This window comes from Dermacentor variabilis, chromosome 1, assembly GCF_050947875.1.
Source record: "Dermacentor variabilis isolate Ectoservices chromosome 1, ASM5094787v1, whole genome shotgun sequence".
Classification (NCBI taxonomy): Eukaryota; Metazoa; Arthropoda; class Arachnida; order Ixodida; family Ixodidae; genus Dermacentor; species Dermacentor variabilis.
Window position 1 is genome coordinate 43,433,905 of NC_134568.1, and position 18,917 is coordinate 43,452,821.

At 45.9% G+C, this 18,917-nt stretch overlaps 1 protein-coding gene across 2 annotated transcripts in view; it reads right to left on the reverse strand.

The window, feature by feature from the left end:
• Positions 1-674: 674 nt before the first annotated feature.
• The window catches only part of LOC142570993 (uncharacterized), a 41,855-nt gene continuing 23,612 nt past the window's right edge, over positions 675-18,917 (reverse strand). For both annotated transcript variants that reach the window (XM_075679299.1, XM_075679290.1), the window contains 2 exons: positions 3,811-4,062; positions 675-1,328 (listed from right to left, as the gene is read on the reverse strand). In XM_075679299.1, coding sequence (XP_075535414.1) covers positions 1,189-1,328; positions 3,811-4,062 — 392 coding nt within the window. In that variant the 3' untranslated portion in view covers positions 675-1,188. The remainder of the gene's footprint in view (positions 1,329-3,810; positions 4,063-18,917) is intronic.

An 18,917-nucleotide genomic window follows, 5' to 3' on the forward strand; every position in this document is an offset into this window, starting at 1 on the left:
TGTTCTACGAGATTTCGTCTGTCAGGGTGTTACTGACAGCTCTGCAGAAAAGTTAGCTCGTAACCATTAAACGTGTGAATTTCGAGAACGGATGCGGATTGCATGGTGCTTCCTTAAGTGCGAAAGCAAGTTTACCTTACTGCTTCGATTGTGTGAGACTTCCCTGCAATACATTTCAGACTTCGCCCTCGAGTTCATGCGTAAGCTACAGCAGCCCTTTGAACCGGCATCAGAAGTGCATCGCAGTGATTGCTTTTTAAGTTGCAGCTCGTTTATTTTTACCAATGCATATAGTTGACGGGACGTTATACTGCATTATATCTATTTTAAATCTAAATTTAATTGAAAGTTAACAATACCTAATTGATGCAAATGGCGACATTTATTATCAGCCACGTGGTCTTGGTTATAAATTATGCCTTGGCGCTATGCGTCACTGGGATTTTTCTTCCTATCTTTTTTTTTTCGCTTTAACTCCACCTTTGTAGGTAGCAACCAGTGGCGTTCTGCACGTCAATATGATATGCAGATGAGCAAAGCTGAGTGATCGTTAGCTTATGAATGAGTGTCACATATCTGAGAGCTTGCACTAAGGGCTGGACATGGTCTTAGTTTGAGATCTAATATATGCTGAATGATAATCATGATTTAGCCTGTGACGTGTTACACACAAGTTTGTTTTATTTGTGTAGGTGCGTACTTCACACGTTCTCATGACGTCAGCCCCGTAGTTCCTCTGTGTCTCGTGGGATCTCCAGTCGTCGGCGGGCTTAGCGCGGTACCTGCAGGCCTTATATTAATTTGTGAAGTGCATTAGAGGAGCTGCACATTTATTTAGGCACTTGCCCAAGAGGTATTGAAAAGTGCGTTTAAAATCGTGCTTAATCGCGTTATTGGCACCGTTCAGCAGCCGAAGCTTTATTATAAAATATCAAATGAAACCGTCACCTGTGTTCCAGAATTGAAAAAATGCAGAGACGTAACAAAATGCTCCGGTGGTTTGAATCGATTTTCGCTCGAAAGTAGAAAAGAAAACGCTGAGCCTCTGCATTCCTTTCTAGAGTTGCGGAAAATATGCAAGTTTGTTCGAAATTGTTCCATGAAGCGTGTGCAAATATATCAGCGTTGATGCGTTCAGTATGGCGGTTAATCAGCGCTAGCATGCGCCTGAGGTGACAAGCCGTAGCATTACTTTAGGTTGTTTTGGGTACGGAGCTGGAGCAGCCAACTTACTAGCTCCTGCCTCACCAATTTTCCAATCTTGTTGCGTGGAATTGAATCGACGAGTGTGGCACCGCCTTCAAGCTGAAGTTGTTTTGGCACCCTTTCTGCAAAATAAAAAAAAAGGCTAAAGTTGACGTAAATCAGTGCAAGAGTGAGCAATATACACATATGACTTGCAAATGCGTTTTACCGAAGCCCGCAAAATGGAGGTAGATTCATAAAATGGAAATATTGTCAGGTGTCCGACAGTACAGCCTGCAGCTACAGAGGAAACCCAACACGGGTTTCTCAGAAACCCAGCTTCGCAGTTAAAACGTATACGATACTTCTGCTCAAATGACGTAGAATATTCCGCATCCCTCTGCTTTGACACAGTTTTTGTCGAATAATTCGGCCGAGCTCTGCGATCTGCAAGCCTCCTGATTTGCTCAGTGGTTGAGTGAACGCCCCGGAATGGCGTTAGTGCCGGGTTCGATCACTGGACAAAGACAGATCCTTTTTCAAACTGCAAAGTTCTCTTTCTGAGAAACTGCGCATTCCTGAAAATTGCCCCTTTCTTATTTGACTCGAGCGGCGCATCGTAGATAAAGGAGGACACAAGTATACAAGAGGACATCTTGCGGTGACCCACCTGCAGTTAAAATTTGAATCTGAACGATAAGAATAAGGGTATGTGAGGGGCTCCTTTTTTTTGTTAGTCGCAGATACACGAAGGGAGAGATGGGGAAGCCAGAGAAATCCCAGAGCATATTAATTGCTGTGTTTAATTGAAATGTAGAAATAATGAGATATGTGGAAGTGGATGAAAAAACTTTCCGCCGGTGGAAGCCGAACGAAGATCCCCAGCATTACGAGGGCTGTGCTTCAAAAATTAAACTACCGCCGCGGCGACATACTTCCGTTAACTTTATTGCGTATATATATTTGTGAACTCAAGAGCGTGTGTATGAATATAAACATGAACATTATCATATACGCCCTAAACAAACAGCCACGTGACAGATAATGTTTTAGACAAAACAGAAGTTCACAGGAAGATGGAGGCTTGAAGTGATGAGCAGTAGTCGAACAAGGAATGTCGCTGGAGCCATCGTTTCGACAGGGGCTGTCCAGGAGGACTTTTTTCTTGTCGAAACGTTAGCTCCAGTGGCCTTCCTTGTTCGACTACTGCTCAACAGAAGAGAGAGAGAGTGAGAAGAAACCTTTATTTAAAGTAGTGATTTGTCAGTCGAGGTGGGAGGGTCCATTATTCCAGGAACCCTCTGGCTTGGATCGCCCTCCGGGCCAGGGCGACGAGTTCACGCTGGTCGACCAGGTCCGGCTTGGAGATCGCAGCCTCCTACGTTTCAGCGAGGAGGTTTGGGTCTGCATCTGTTGCTATTAGTTGCTACGTTGCAGTGTGGACAGATGTAGCTGTATAGCGTCGGGTGGAAAGGATGCAGTAAGCGTCCGTGGGTAAAGGTATTGCTCTGGAGTCGCCTGTAGTCGGTGCCTTCATTTCTTGTTAGTTTTGGATGTGGTGGAGGGTAGACCCTGCGTCCAAGCCGATAGTGTTGTAGCAGTGCTTGGTAAGTTAACGGTATTGTTTCCGTTTCCTCCTCTGATTTGGGTGGGTGGGACCTGCCAAACGCGCGGATACAGCTGAGGAGGCCGCTATAGCACTCGCGACTGATCAGAAGAGGCTTTAGTTATTCAGGCCCTAAATGCACTATAGGAAGGCCATGCATGAATGAGCACGTTTAAATAAAGTGTTGTTGCGACTGCAGCAGCGTGTCTTTATATCTCTGCCTTCCGTCATCTGTGCCGTATACCGAAATCGAAAACTATTGGATAATAAATAGCCCAAATGTTAGTCCGCATGTGTAATAGATTGTCAATGTTTAGATGCTGATATAAAATGATTGTATCCAGAAACGACAACAACAACGACAAAATGATAAAGAACCAACCCCGGTTGCAATCCAAGAATGTGTTTCGCCTGCTTTGAGAAGTGGTTATTTGTGGCACTATCTTGCACTATTTGTTACGGCTGGCACTCCCCCTCACCACCATGCCTTACCAGTACGCGAGAGCCAACCGTTATCCGAGCTCCACTTTTACAAGAGAGAGAGAGAGAGAGAGAGAGAGAGAGAGAGAGAGAGAGAGAGAGAGAGAGAGAGAGAGAGAGAGAGAGAGAGGAAGAATAAACTTTAGTGAAGAACGCTGGCGCGAGATCGACCGCTTTGTTCTAATTTATTCACAGTTCTAATTTGTAGTGCTTATGCGGATAAAACGTTTTTGAGCAGCCGAATGCGGATTTTTTTTTCCAAGATAGTCATGTTTTCTTCCGACCTTTTTTTCTTCCTTTGCAGTTCCAAACGGCTGTTAAATCCTATTACAGCCTTCCTACGGCTCGTCACTTCAATATAAGCAAGATGCGGTGCTTGATTTCACGTCTCGTACGTTTGGACATGACTTGGTGCCCAACCACCACCGTCGATTGCCCCACACTTGGGAGGGGGGGAGGTCGATTGTTTGAAAGACAAAGGACGTATGGTGCACCGTTTCAAAACAGCACGGAGCTATAAAGAAGGCGCTTGTGCTAACCATTGACAAATCTGATGTAGTGCTCCAGGTCAAGATGCCTACTCTTCTTCTTCGGCACGATCACAGCGTGAGGCAGCTGTCCGGCTTGCGGGTGTGGCAGGCCTACGACAGCGCAGTCCTTCACATCAACGCACTGTAGCAGGACGGCTTCAATATCCGCCGGTGCCATCTTTATGCTCCGGCAGTAGATGAACTCGCTCAATCGCTGTACGAGGTAGAGCCAGCCTTCATGATCGAAGTAACACTCGTCACCTGTAAGGATGGATAAATGGCAAACTTAAGGGTGAGTTACCAGTCGTGATTGATCCAGTTACGTTCGTGAAAATAAACTAAGTTGTTTGCGTGTCAGTGAAGAACTGTCGACAAGATGACCAGACACAAAGAAAGTACTGAGAACACCACCGAGCTCTGCAATAATGGACAGAAAGATGAAAAAAATAGAAACCGCCGAAAATGGGCCTTTGTTGATACATATATAAAACAAAATGACACTGATACATTTGTACAATGCATGCCAACACAGGACTTACCAGCTTGGTCTCTCCTATCTAAATCTATGTAAAAATGAGAATTAGTTTTTCTGGGCAACCACTGCACCAAATTTGGCGAGTTTTGTTGCATTTGAAAGAAAGATTTAAGATCTAGTGACTGTTGGGTTCGGCTTTTTTTATTTAAGTCGTAAAGTTTTATTAAAAAAGCGGCAAAAAATCTAAAATTATCAGCAAACGAAACTATCACGTTTACAACGCTGTAACTCAGCAAAGAAAAATGATGTAACAATTATGTGAATTGCATCTAATAGTACATCTAAAGCGGGCAAAACTGATATGTTGCACATGAATCTAAAGAAATTTAGTAATATGTAAATACAGCTATTGCCGAACCCTTGTACACAACGTAACAAAGTCACGAAAGATATCAGACGACATATCATATTTGTCCGCTTTCAACAATCTAGTGGATGCCGTTCACAGACCCGCGATATCTGTTCTTGATGCATAGCTATTAATTTGTAAAGTTCGTGCTTCTATTTTTTTAAGCTCCCAAATTTTGACAATCTTTTTAACAAAATGTATGCCCTAAATCGAAATTCCGCTTTGAGCAGTCACTAGAATTTAACTTTGTCTCTCAAATTCAACAAATTTCATTAAAATCGGTCCAGGGGTTATCTCAGAAAAACGTTTTTGCGTTTTACATGTATTTGAATAGTCCGCGTCGGAGGTAGGCCCGAGCTAAAGCTTCCTCTTAAGATATGAGGTATGGTCTTCTCGACTAACTACAAAGGACTTACGCATTTTGTGCGCTGACCGCTCTAGCATCAAAGAAGCCAGTGGAATAAAAAATAAAACAGAGAGTCATAAACATAACAAATGGTGTTCATTTTGAGCTGTTGTAGTGTCATTTGAGCAATCCAGTGTTTAGCAGTATTATATTTACGAGAGCGCAGGTGCTGCTTCTGCACTTCACGGAGGAGACTGGACTAGAGCTGCTGTACAAGATGCGGGGCGTTTGTGCTAGAACATGATGGAAGGCGATCCCAGTTTTTACCAATGAAACTAACATTGGTCGGAAATGTTAGCACTCTGGATGTTTATGACGCCTTTCGCTTTTCTTTTATTGCGATAGCAATTGTATGGACACTCCAGGTGAATTTCCGTCGTCGTCGTCGTCGCCCTAGCCTTCGCCGTGATATCCAATATAAAGCCCAAGTGCGATAAGATTGCGGCCGTGCACCGTATGTTGTACGTGCGAGGGAACGCTCGCGAAGGTGAGCCGATAAGGATGGCGGCGTAATGCGTCGGTATCTTTTCGCTTGCGCAAGGCAGAAAAGCAGGGAGGGTGTGCGCTGTCTTCTTACGTGAGCACGGAATGGGGGAGGGGCGGTTTCGGGGAGAGGTGCGGGCGCTAGGAGGAAGGTGGGGATGGGACAGGTTAGTGGACATCTGCTGCGGCTGCGGCGGCTAAGCGCGGCTGTGCGCCCCTTGGAGGGTAATCTGCAGTGGGTTCGAAGGCTAGGCGACTCGATATAGCTGATGGCCTCGTGTGCGCTGTGTTCTTGCGCACTTCGTTCGCATTGAAGCGAGAGGCAACGTGAAGGGGAATTCGCGCGCCGCTGCTGCCACTCTTGGTCACGCCAGCGTCCTGACAGCGAGTGTCCGCCGTCATCGAGTGATATGTGTTCGTGTTTGCTTATGCGCGCATGACAACATGCATAATAATTTAGTCAGTAACCGAATGTTTCCAACAGTTCATGCACCTGATAATACTACTAATCCTACTTCATATAGCTGTCTAATAATTTGAATCAATGCTTCCCCTTCCGTGTGAAACTGCGAGTTTTCGTGAATTAGCGAAAAGAGTAAGAGGAAGCGATGAGCGAATTTTCATTAGCCCCTACCGTTCGTACCAACAGATACGAGATAAAGTATAGGGGTAGGTAATTGTTATGCTTAATTAAAACGTGAGATTGACTGGGTAAAGGGAAATGAAAGTGGACAAAGTGAACTTGCGTCAGCTGACAGTCGTTTCCATATCTGGTTTTATTTTGATGATTAGAAAGATTACAGGATATTAATATACAGACGGAGGTCCCGAAGTCAACGACTGCAATGGGACCTCCTTTACAAACTAAGTGTAATAAAGCATAGGTTACAGCAGTTTCAACAATCGTTAACAACGAGGAATTATAGGTTATAGTATGAATAATATAATTAAAGGATTAAATTTGCATAAATAACAGGCTTATAAAATACACTGCGTGATATAATGTCGCTAAACACAAATAAATTAACAGTATAAATTACATCACGTACAAAGCACAATTTGCAAACTCGAATACATATGCACGACGAGCACATGAAACAGCAATCTAATGGTATGACAATGAAAATGAAATGAAGGCAAATTGAAGGAATGGTTATGAGTAGGAAGTAGGCATCAGTAGTGGACAGAATATATTGTTATAGTTGTTGCTTCAAATCGTGTATATTAAGTGTTTTTATATCATATGGTAGTGTGTTCCAGAATACAACACATGAAAAACGGACGCTCCGCTTGCCATAATTCGTATATATTTTGGGTAAAATGAATTTCATATTTATGCAAACCTGGTAATATTGGTATTTATTAGAAAATATTGTGGTTTCAAGCAGTTGCATCGTCTGTAATTTATTTGTTGGTACAAAAATGTACTGAGGTTCTGTTTAACGAGTTTTGTGACGACAAAATGTGATTAGTTCGTAAAAGATATGCGGCGTTGTGGTTGTATGGGCTAAATGGTAATTATCCTAATAGCCTGATTCTGTAGGATATTAAATGAGCTTAAGTGAGATACGTAAGTGTTTGCCCAACAAGTGACGCAGTAGTTAATGTGACCCGACGTGGTTGCTCAGTGGCTATGGTGTTGGGCTGCTGAGCACGAGGTCGCGGGATCGAATCCCGGCCACGGCGGCCGCATTTCGATGGGGGCGAAAACACCCGTGTGCTTAGATTTGGGGGCACGGTAAAGAACCCCAGGTGGTCGAAATTCCCGGAGTCCTCCACTACGGCATGCCTCATAATCAGAAAGTGGTTTTGGCACGTAAAACCCCATAATTTAATTTTTAGTAGTTAATGTGGGAATGAAATGAAAAGCATAAGGAAAGTAATATGTGATGCTTAAATACGTTTCGTGTTCTTAAAAGTACCCTGATCCCGTAAGGTAATGTTCTGTTTTACGTTAGACGTTTGTTCAATGAATTTAAGATTTCTGTCTAATTCTACACCAATATAATTACAGGAAAAACTTCAGGGGCAGGACTGGCGGCCAAAAAATTTGAAGGAATAGAGTGAAGTATTCGTTGGTGGGAAGTGAATACACCAAATTTTCTTTCTACGGGTTCATCTGTAGCTGGTGAATATGGTACCACTCCAGCATGTTGTATAAACTACCATTAAGGTTAACTATTATAGTTGTAAGACATTTATCGGAGTTAATGATAGCAGCATCGTCTGCATAAAGTGTGCATTTCGAAGCCTACACTCTTGGGCTAGTTTCGAAGATGAAAGGACGTTATGCAGATCACTGACGTGTAATAAACATAGAAGCGGACCCAATATGGAACCGTGGGGTACGCCAGTATTGGTGAACATAGTTTTGGAATGAACGCCTGAAATAGTGACTACCTGCATTCTGTCTGTTAAGTATTTTTTTTTTTGTGACGGAAGTCCTGGATCGGTAATTCCTAATCATTCAAGCTCATGAAAGAAGATACGACGATGCATTTTATCAAACCCTTTGTTAAATCCACAAATACAGAAACTGTATAATTACCGTCATCGGCAGTGAGTTTTAGTTGGTCGGTTAGCGCAACAAGAGCAAGTTCATTCGAGTAACCCGGGCGAAAGCCGTATTGGAATGGTGAGAGAATGTTAAATTTTCTAAGGTAATTGCGTTAGCCGTTTTGAATAAGCTTTTCAATTACCTTGCTCAAAAAAGTTAGTACACAGATGGTTCGATAAGGGGAGATTAAAGGGCGCTCACATTTCTTAAAGAATGGGGAGATCCTGACTTGTTTCGGTTCCTGTGGGAAACTGCCCGATTTAAACATGATGTTGATAATGTCTGCAAGGATATCAGTTATTAAGGGCGAAATTAACTTTTTGTGGCGAGGGTGTAATTTATCAAAGCAGGAGCCGGTTATTTTCATGTTGCTCATAACGTTTACCGCTTCCAGGATGCAGTCGGAAATAAATAGAACGACTGTTGCAGGCGGTGGGGCACGGGATTGTCATGCGCAGGTGTGTGTATACAGTTCACTCTAAAAAAAAAAAAAATCAGCGAACGGATCAGTTATTTATTTGGCGGTTTGGAACACCTTGCCCCGATGAACAATTTTTGTTACAGTTTCGCGATTATTTGTCCTATTTAAGAAGGAGCTCACAATTTATCCTTTCTTTTTTGCCTGTTTACCGCATTCCAAGATTTGCCTTTCATACCACGTTTTTTTAGCTTCTTTTTTTGGCATGTGGCAGAAAGCTCGCTAGAAAACTTCTTGTACCGAATGGTTAAGTCATTGTTAAATGGTTGTCACTTGGTTTTCTTGTAAAGGTTATTTTTTTTTTTGCGCATAAAGACTAGGAGCTTATCCGACATCCACGGATCCTGAGGCAACACGAATTTCTTTTTGCATTTAATTTAATGGCAATGACGATCAAAACAGGACTTACGCATAGAGATAAACAGTTGCAAATGTTTTTGTGGATTATTTGTAGAAAAGATGGGCGACCAGTCAAGATTCGACACCGATTCAATAATAATAATAATATTTGGGGTTTTACGTGCCAAAACCACTTTCTGATTATGAGGCACGCCGTAGTGGAGGACTCCGGAAATTTTGACTACCTGGGGTTCTTTAACGTGCACCTAAATCTAAGCACACGGGTGTTTTCGCATTTCGCCCCCATCGAAAGGCGGCCGCCGTGGCCGGGATTCGATCCCGCAACCTCGTGCTCAGCAGCCGAACACCTTAGCCATGAGCAACCACGGCGGGTCGACACCGATTCAAGGAATGATTGTTTTTCTAGTATAAACTTCCCGTAAGTGACTTTTTCCGAGCCATGAGTATACTGAAAGTGTAGAAATACAGGATAGTGATTAGTTGTGTCGGTCATTAGAACACCTGCATCTGGTGGATATGCCAAAATTAATAGTGCATGGTAGTGCATAGTGCACGGTAAGCATTTAAGACAATAAGAATAATTTAAAACGTTAGTAGACGTAATGTCAGTGAGGTTAATGTTGATTTCGCCTATAATTATTGCATTTTTGTTTTCATTTGCTGGTATTCCCATAACATCATGCAGAGCAGCGCAGAAATATATTGCCGATGAAGAGGGTGAACCATATGTGCAACTAGTTATAAGGTTTTTGTTATCTACCTTAAAGAAGTCATATTTAAGTTCAATCCAAACACGTCCACAAATAATTACGTTAGGCACAAAATCGTTCCTTCGTTTGTATGTAATATCACAAAATATATATGGGGATGCGCCGCCATCATTGCTGAACGTACGAGTGGAGTATTCCGCAACGAAATTATAAAAGCATAAAAGGCGTCTCTGGGGGTCATCCCAACCCAGTTTCAAGTACTCGGATGACTGAAATTGGGGAGGTGAATGTATAAGATGTCTTTCACATTATGGGTGTGGTGCTTTAACAGATTAGCCATCACGGCACCTATTACTCCCGTCCGCTTTCTTGAGTGTTTGTGTAGGCGTACAATATTAACTGGGAATAAGAGAGGTTGTGTCTCCTTGTCTGACCCCTTTGTTTATAGGTATCTTCCTACTTTTCTTGTGGAGAATTAGGGTAGCTGTGGAAAGATATTTATGTAAGCGTCCTGTACTCCTTGATTACGTATTGCCTCTATGACTGTATCTCTACTCAATCAAAAGCCTTTTCGTAATCTATGAAAGCCATATAGAGAGGCTGATTGTACTCTGCGGACTTCTCGATTACCTGATTCATGACATGGATGTGATCCGTTGCAGAGTATCTCTTCCTGACGCCTGCCTGTTCCCTTGGTTGACTGAAGTCCAGTGTTGCCCTCGTTCTATTGGAGATTATCTTGGTGAATATTTTATATTATACTGGAAGTAAGCTAATGGGCCTACAATTTTTAAATTCTTTCACGTCTCCCCTTTTTGTGGATTAGTATAATGTTGGCATTCTTCAAATTCTCTGGGACCCTTGAAGCCGAAAGACACCTTGTATGAAGGCCCCATCAGCTTTTCATTTCGCTCTCACTTCACATCTTTATTGCGTGCTTGGAAGAAGTATTCAAACTATTAAACTGGGAAGGCTTAGGAGTGAGGATCAACGCTAACTATCTCAGCCGCCTTCGGCTTGCAGATGACATGGGCCTGTTCAGCAACACTGGAGACCAATTACAACAGATGATTGAGGACCTTAACAGAGATAGTCCAAGAGTGGGGTTAAATATTATTATGTAGAAGACAAAGATAAGGATGAATAGCCGGGCAAGAGAACAAGTGTTCAGGATCGCCAGTCAGCCTCTAGAGGCGATGAAGGGGTACGTTTACCTAGGCCGATTACTCGCAGGGGACCCTGATCACGAGAAGGAAACTTACAGAAGAATAAAAATGGGTTAGAGCGCATACAGCAGACATTATCAGATCCTGACTGGAAGCTTACCATTATCATTAAAAAGAAAGGTGTACAATCAGTGCATTCTACCGGTGCTAACATATGGGGCAGAAACTTGGAGACAGACAAAGAAGCTCGACAACAAGTTAAGGACCGCGTAAAGAGCGATCGAAAGAAGATTGTTAGGTTTAACGTTAAGAGAGACGAAGAGAACGCTGTGGATCAGAGAGCAAACGAAGATAGCCGATATTATAATTGATATAAATAGAAACAGAATGGAGCTGAGCAGGTCATGTAATGCGTAGGTTAGATAACTGGTGGACCATTAGGGTTACAGAATGGCTGCCAAAAGAACGAAAGCGCACTCGAGGACGGCGGAAGTCTAGTTGGGGTGACGAAATTAAGAAATTCGCAGGCGCCAGTTGGAATCGGTTGGCGCAGGACAGGGGTAATTGGAGATCGCAGGGAGAAGCCTTCGTCCTGCAGTGGACATAAAATAGGCTGCTGCTGCTGCTGCTGCTGCTCCTGCTAATTATGATGATGATAATGATGACGACGACGACAACGACAATATTAACTGTTGAAGTGTCAGCCCGCGATGCTAGTGGACGCGGTGAAGCATATGAAAGATCATGCTACCCGCAGGCTTCAGGTAGCACGCGAGCTTAAGAGCATGCAGCTGGCCAATAAACACTGTTATATAATTTGCTAACTCATGGAATCGAGACGGCCCAATTGGAGGCCCTGGCTAGGCAATGACGCGAATATTAAAGGAATCTGAGGTGCTCGATTATTTTTTTTTAGTCGAACCATGTGGAAAAAGAGAAGTATAACACACAGTTCAAGAGAATAACTGCATAACTTAAAGAAAATAAAAAAAGCACTTTTGAAGTTTTACTTGTCTTCGACGTTCGCTGCTTGGAGTGACTCAACGTTTTTACAGAGAGAAGGCGTATGCATTGAGTCTTGTCTCGCGCCTCTGTTAAGCGACCTTTTTCTCGCTCATTACGATAGTATTCTGTGCACTAGTCTGAAAGGATCAGAGGATGCAAAAGTTTTTAGGTATGTCAATGATTATCTAGTATTTTTACAATGTCACAATGAATGCTTGGCTTCGGCCACGTCTGCTGTTTGTTCAGTTTTCCGCGAGTACCTCCAACCTCTTATTTAGTCATGTGAAGAGCCTGGTAATAGTGCCACTCTGTTTTTTTGATCTTGCGCTTGTTTTCTGGAACACTCATGTGTGTTGGTGCTATAAGCCCCGAGGGAAGAAAGCCATTCTACCATTTTCACCAGCGCATTCCAAATAGTTAGGCGGGGCATCATTAATGTTTGTTTTAAAAATGCTCTTCTAAAATCCTGCCATCACCTGGTACACAGAAGCTTCGAAAACCAAGTTTCGGGCCTAATCGCAGCTAGCTACCCCTTGCAAATGCAGACAGCCGCGGTTGCCAGCATGTTAAGAAGACGCGATGATCACCCGCATCTCGCTGCTCTACAGAGCAGAGACAGAAAAGTTGTGGTCATGCCGTACTTGCACTAAGCTAGCCATAATCTGAAGGAAATTGGGAATCGTGTTGGCGATGACGTCGTCTTTCCAGCCCCTTTTAAAATGTCTGGTTTGTTAGCAAAAGCTAACAATACTACGAAGAGGCGCCATGACTGCAATAAAAAAACACGAAGAAGAGTGTTTCGTGAAAGCATGAAGGGAGTGGTGTACCGTGTTCCTTTAGACTGCGGGAAGGAATATATTGGTCAGACCGGAAGGTGCCTCAATGATCGCTTACCGAAACATTAGAACAGTGTTAATAATATTGTTACGTGCGAAGGAGACCGTTTTTAACCCTTACGGATGAAGGGGACCGTTTATTTTAGGTCGCGATCGAAGGTGAGCGCAAGAGCGGCCAGCTGGTTAATCAACTCAGCGTCGTTCTCTTCTTCCTTTCTCCACTCGGGACCACAAGCACGTTCACTGGTCTTCGTTTTCTTCATGCGTAACATTCCCCTCGTCACAGACGAAGCCCGCCGGGTGAGTTAATCCATTTGCCTGGACGTGAACAATTTCAAGCGGGCGACATGGACCACTTGTGTCTTGGCAGCTCTTCTACCACTCGCCGTGAGGCGAGCTATGTTATACGTTACTTCCGTGAGTCTGTTAAGAATAACAAATGGTCCATCGTAGGTGGCCAAAAGCTTTTGGCATAACCCGCGTTTCCGTACTGAAGTCCACAGCCAAACTAAATCACCAGGGCGATAGGTTACCGGACGGTGGTGAATGTCGTAGCGTTCTTTTGATCTGTCCTGCGATGCCAAAGTGCGCAAACGAGCAATACGACGAGCTTCTTCGGCAAGGCAGAGAGTCTCGGCGACAGTGGGATTTTCATGACTACAGAAAGGGAAAACAGTGTCGATTGTGTACCGGGGTGGCCGTGCGTACAGCAGGAAGAAAGGGCTATAGCCGGTAGTCTCGTGCTTGGCGGTGTTGAACGCGTACGTGATAAAAGGCAGTACGTCATCCCAGTTCTTGTGGTCGGATGAAACATACATGGATAGCATGTTTACAATTGTGCGGTTGGTGCGCTCCGTAAGCCCATTCGTTTGTGGATGGTATGGTGTCGAGTGACGCAAGTGGGATCCACACAAACGAAGCAGCTCCTCTACGACGTCCGCTGTGAATTGTCGTCCACGGTCGCTGATGATCACGCGAGGCGGACCATGTCGCAGGATCACATACTGCAGCAGGAATGTTGAAACGTCAGTGGCAGTTGCGGAGGGCACGGCCGCCGTCTCGCAGTAGCGCGTGAGGTAGTCGACGCAAACAACTATCCAACGATTTCCCTTGGCTGATTTTGGAAATGGACCTACGAAGTCAATACCCACTTGTTGGAAAGGCGTGCTTGGAGGCGGGATCGGCTGCAGGAGACCAGCTGGAGCAGTAGATGGCCGTTTGTGGCGCTGACACTGCAAGCAACTGGCCACATACGTCTCAACAGACTGTCGCATTCCAGGCCAATAAAAGCGCTCCTGAATCCGGTAGAGCGTCCTCGCCGAACCTAAATGGCCAGACGTAGGGTCATCGTGCATAGCACTCAGAATCGCTGTGCGAAGGCTCTCCGGTACCACTAGGAGGAAACGTGCGCCAGTGCTGGAAAAGTTCTTCTTATACAGGAGTCCATCACGTACACAGAAATGGTTTGCTGTCGTCGAGGCGAAGAGCGGTGTCAATTTATCGTCTTTTCGCTGTTCGGCTTCGAAGCAGTCGAAGTCTGGAAAACGCTGCGACACAGAAGCCACGAGGTGATCGAAGTCGTCGGCGTCACAGTCCGTGATGCTAAGTGGCATACGCGAGAGGCAGTCCGCGTCAGCGTGACGTCGACCGCTCTTATAAGATACGATGAAGCTGTATTCTTGCATTCGGAGCGCCCAGCGCGCAAGACGGCCACAAGGGTCACGAAGATTCACAAGCCAACACAATGAGTGGTGGTCGGTGACCACTGTAAAGGGGCGTCCATACAGGTAAGAACGAAACCGCTGAACCGCAAATATTACCGCGAGGCATTCTTGTTCCGTGACAGTGTAATTCTGCTCGGGCCTACTTAATGAGCGGCTTGCATATGCGATCACGTGTTCGCGGTCACCGTAGCGTTGAACTAGGACGGCACCAATACCTATGCCACTGGCATCCGTATGGAGTTCCGTCGGAGCTGAAGGACTGAAGTGTTGAAGAACCGGTCGTGACGTCAGCAGAAACTTCAACTGACGAAAAGAAGAGTCGCACTCCGGAGTCCACTCAAAGGGGGTGTCCTTTCGTAGCAGGCATGTCAGCGGATACGCGACGTCGGCGAATTTAGGAATAAATCGGCGGAAATAGGAACAAAGCCCCAGAAAACTACGGAGCTCCTTGACAGAGCGCGGTGCACTGAACGCTTCAACGGCTGCTGTTTTCTGGGGATCAGGGCGGATGCCATCCTTGTCGACAAGGTGCCCAAGCACAAGAGTTTGGCGTTCACCGAAGTGGCATTTCTTAGAGTTTAAAACTAGACCAGCGTTTCTGATGCAGTTCAGGACAATATCCAGGCGCGAGTTGTGTTCACTGAAGGTGCGGCCAAAGATGACGACGTCGTCGAGGTAGCACATGCAGATGTTCCACTTCAAGCCGCGCAGAACAGTGTCCATAAATCTCTCGAAAGTTGCCGGAGCGTTGCACAATCCAAATGGCATCACATTAAATTCGAAGAGGCCGTCAGGGGTTACAAAGGCAGTCTTCTCCTTGTCGTCAGGATGCATCGGAATTTGCCAATAGCCAGATCGTAAATCTACTGAGGAAAAGTAAGAGGCGGAATGAAGGCAGTCTATTGCGTCATCAATACGTGGAAGTGGGTACACGTCCTTTTTTGTTATAGCATTCAAACGGCGATAGTCGACGCAACATCTCCAAGATCCATCTTTTTTTTTAACAAGAATCACTGGAGCTGCCCACGGACTCGCTGACTCTTGCACGACTCCCTTTTTCATCATTTCGTGCACTTGTTCGTTGATAATCTGGCGCTCTGATGGTGAAACACGATATGGCTTTTGTCTAATCGGATTTGCCGAACCTGTGTTGATGGTATGGCACGTTCGAGACGCAGGGATCGCAGGCATTTTGTCTCCCTGCGCAAAGTCGAATACTGAAACGTGCTTCGAAAGCACACGCACTAACTTTCGGCGTTCACTCGTGCTGAGCGATTTATTTACCATCGACATAAGGGCTGTTTCCGAACTGTGGCCATCCGGTTCTTCCGGCACATCTGTAAGTTCAGCCACTGATAAGGACGCGTGTTCCCTGGCGAAGGCTAATTTCATGCCATCTGGTAGTATAACGGGCTCCTTAGAACAGTTTACTGTCCATAAGCCAGTGCGTCCGCCTTTGATTGACACCACACAATGCGGCACCAACACATTCTTCTTCAGACAGTTAAAGTGCATCGGTTCTACGGTAGCTTCGAAGCTGTCGGAATCGGCGCCGCAACAGACAACGGAAACGCAAACGGTAGATGACGCAGGTATGACCGTATCATCACAAACACACAGTGTAGTTTCGCGATCTACAGGGTTCTCCAGGAGTCCTGATGGAATCGCACCACTTATGAATACTTTCCCTGTGCGGCAGTCGACAGTAGCACCACACTCCCGCAAGAAGTCCATGCCGAGAATAACATCATGGGTCGACCGAGGAATAATTACAAACTCTGTCGTAATAACATGGCCTCCCAAAAACACGTCAGCACTACACACCCCAATAGGTCGCAACGGCTCGCCACTCACTCCACAGAACTTTGAACCTTCGTCCCATTTAAACAAAACCTTTCGTCCTAACACGTGTTTAAACGAGACACTCATGACCGAAATTGTTGCGCCTGTGTCCACCAGAGCCATCACAGGGACATTATCTACAAGAACGCGCACTTTGTTTTTCAGCATCAACACAGGAGGTATTTCTGTCAGTAGCATGTCTCCAGCGACCTCACCTCCATCGGCCGCGCTAGCTAGTTTTCCGGTGACGAAGGGGACGTGGTGCGATGCCGCGGTGAGGGAGAACGGGGAGCACGACGTTGCGGTGGGGGTGTCAAACTCCTGTCAGATGCCGGGGAGCGATTCAGGGAGCTGCTGAGCCAATACCCGTCGCCAGATGATACGTGTGGTGGCCACGGGGCACCGTGTGACCGTTCGGAGGGCCGAGAAAACTCTGAGGGCTGGCCATACCACGTGGTCATACGCTGGTTGCAAAACCGCGATATATGACCCGGGACACCGCAGGAATAACACACCGGGAGAGGTCGAAACCTTGGTTGTTCGTCAATGAAGCGGATATTATCATTTCCCCGCGTGTAGTGGGTTGGTTCGTGGCGTGTGTCACGACGATACATCGGGCGTCGAGTAGGCGTGCGTTGAGCGCGTTGGTCATAGCGCGGAGTCGGAGGGCGTGTTGTCATCCTCGACTGTGGGGCTGCGCTGTACTCTACGGCCGCTGCGGTAACCATCGGTTGCCAAGGGGCCGAATGTGGCGTCGTCATAGCCTCACGTGACGTGTACACGCCGTGGTGGTCAGCAGTTGAATGCAACTCCTCGCGGCGGGAATGTTCCTCGCGGACAATCTGTCGGATAGTGGAAGGAAGGTCGAGGCAAGGACTCGTGTCCACACTGGCAACCGTCGTAACGTTTGCCAATCGACCAAACTTTGGCGCAATCCGACGCATCTTGAGCGTTTCAAAAGTTCTGCAGTGCCGAATGACGTCAGACACAGAACTGAGGCTCTCCTTTCCAATTAGAAAATTATACACATCCTCAGCCACTCCTTTCAGCAAATGTCCAACTTTATCTTCTTCCGACATGCGAGCACTGACCACCTTGCACAGCTTTAATACTTCTTCGATATATGTTGTGCATGTCTCACCTGGTAGCTGCGCCCGTTGAGACAGTGTCTGCTCCGCACGCTTCTTTTTGGCGACTGAGTCCCCAAAACACGCCTTTAGCTCGTCAACAAAATGATCCCACGTCGTAAGCGCGTCCTCGTGGTTCTCGTACCACACGAGGGCGGTATCGGTCAGGGAGAACACCACATTGGTGAGCTGCGCGGTAGCATCCCACCCGTTGGACTTGCTCACACGTTTGTAGTGGACGAGCCACTCGTCGGCATCTTCCCCCGCTTTGCCTCCGAAGGTGGGTGGAACTCGGTAGTATGGCAGCGGACTGCTAGGCGCTGCCCTAGGAGCGGCTCCTTCTTCTGGCATGTCGAAGACGATCACGGCTGATGGCGGGAGGCCGGCAAGTCGACGGCTTCGACGAAGCTGTGGCAGTGACGGTTCCGTTGTTGTCAGCGTTACCCCGCACCTCCACCACTTTGTTACGTGCGAAGGAGACCGTTTTTAACCCTTACGGATGAAGGGGACCGTTTACTTTAGGTCGCGATCGAAGGTGAGCGCAAGAGCGGCCAGCTGGCTAATCAACTCAGCGTCGTTCTCTTCTTCCTTTCTCCACTCGGGACCACAAGCACGTTCACTGGTCTTCGTTTTCTTCATGCGTAACAATATGGTAAAGGCTTGCCATCTAGCCGCACACTGCTCGCGTTGTGACTGTAAACCCTTGTTTGACAAATCACAAGTGATATCTAGGAACCCAGATCAAGTCACTAGGGAGATCATCGAGGCATTCGAAACGACTAGAAATGATAACTCTGTAAGTTGTCCAACTGTGTCGCTGTAAGAAAAAATGATTTCGCCGGAAAGAAATCTATGTGCGACAGTGGCTTTTTTCTTCCAGTTGTACGACGGTATGTATATATGTGGTAACCATGTGCATTGAACATTCAGTTGTTAGTAGCGCTGTGTCTTTGTTGCCTTCTGGTGTCCTCGTGTTATTTTTGCGCTTTGCCTCAAGTTATAATACACAGTATTTTCATAGATTGAGTGGTGTTATGAAGATACTGATCGCCAATTTCATTACGCGTGTCATTGTTACATAGAAAGGAACGCTGTATCAAACTAAACAATACAGATGTGGAAAAAGAATGCTTGAGAGGAAGCATTTTTCAATCATGAAATAACCTTCACCATGGTGCTTCATCCACCACTACTTCGGGAAATCAGTTACTTCAAGCAATTGTCCTAAGAATTTCAGCATATTTAGGTATCACACACACACACACACACACACACACACACACACACACACACACACACACACACACACACACACACACACACACACACACACACACACACACACACACACACACACACACACACACACACACACACACACACACACACACACACACACACACACACACACACACACACACACACGCGCGCGCGCGCGCACACACACACACACACGCACACACGCACGCAAGCACACACACACACACGCACGCACGCACGCAAGCACACACACACACACACACACACACACACACACA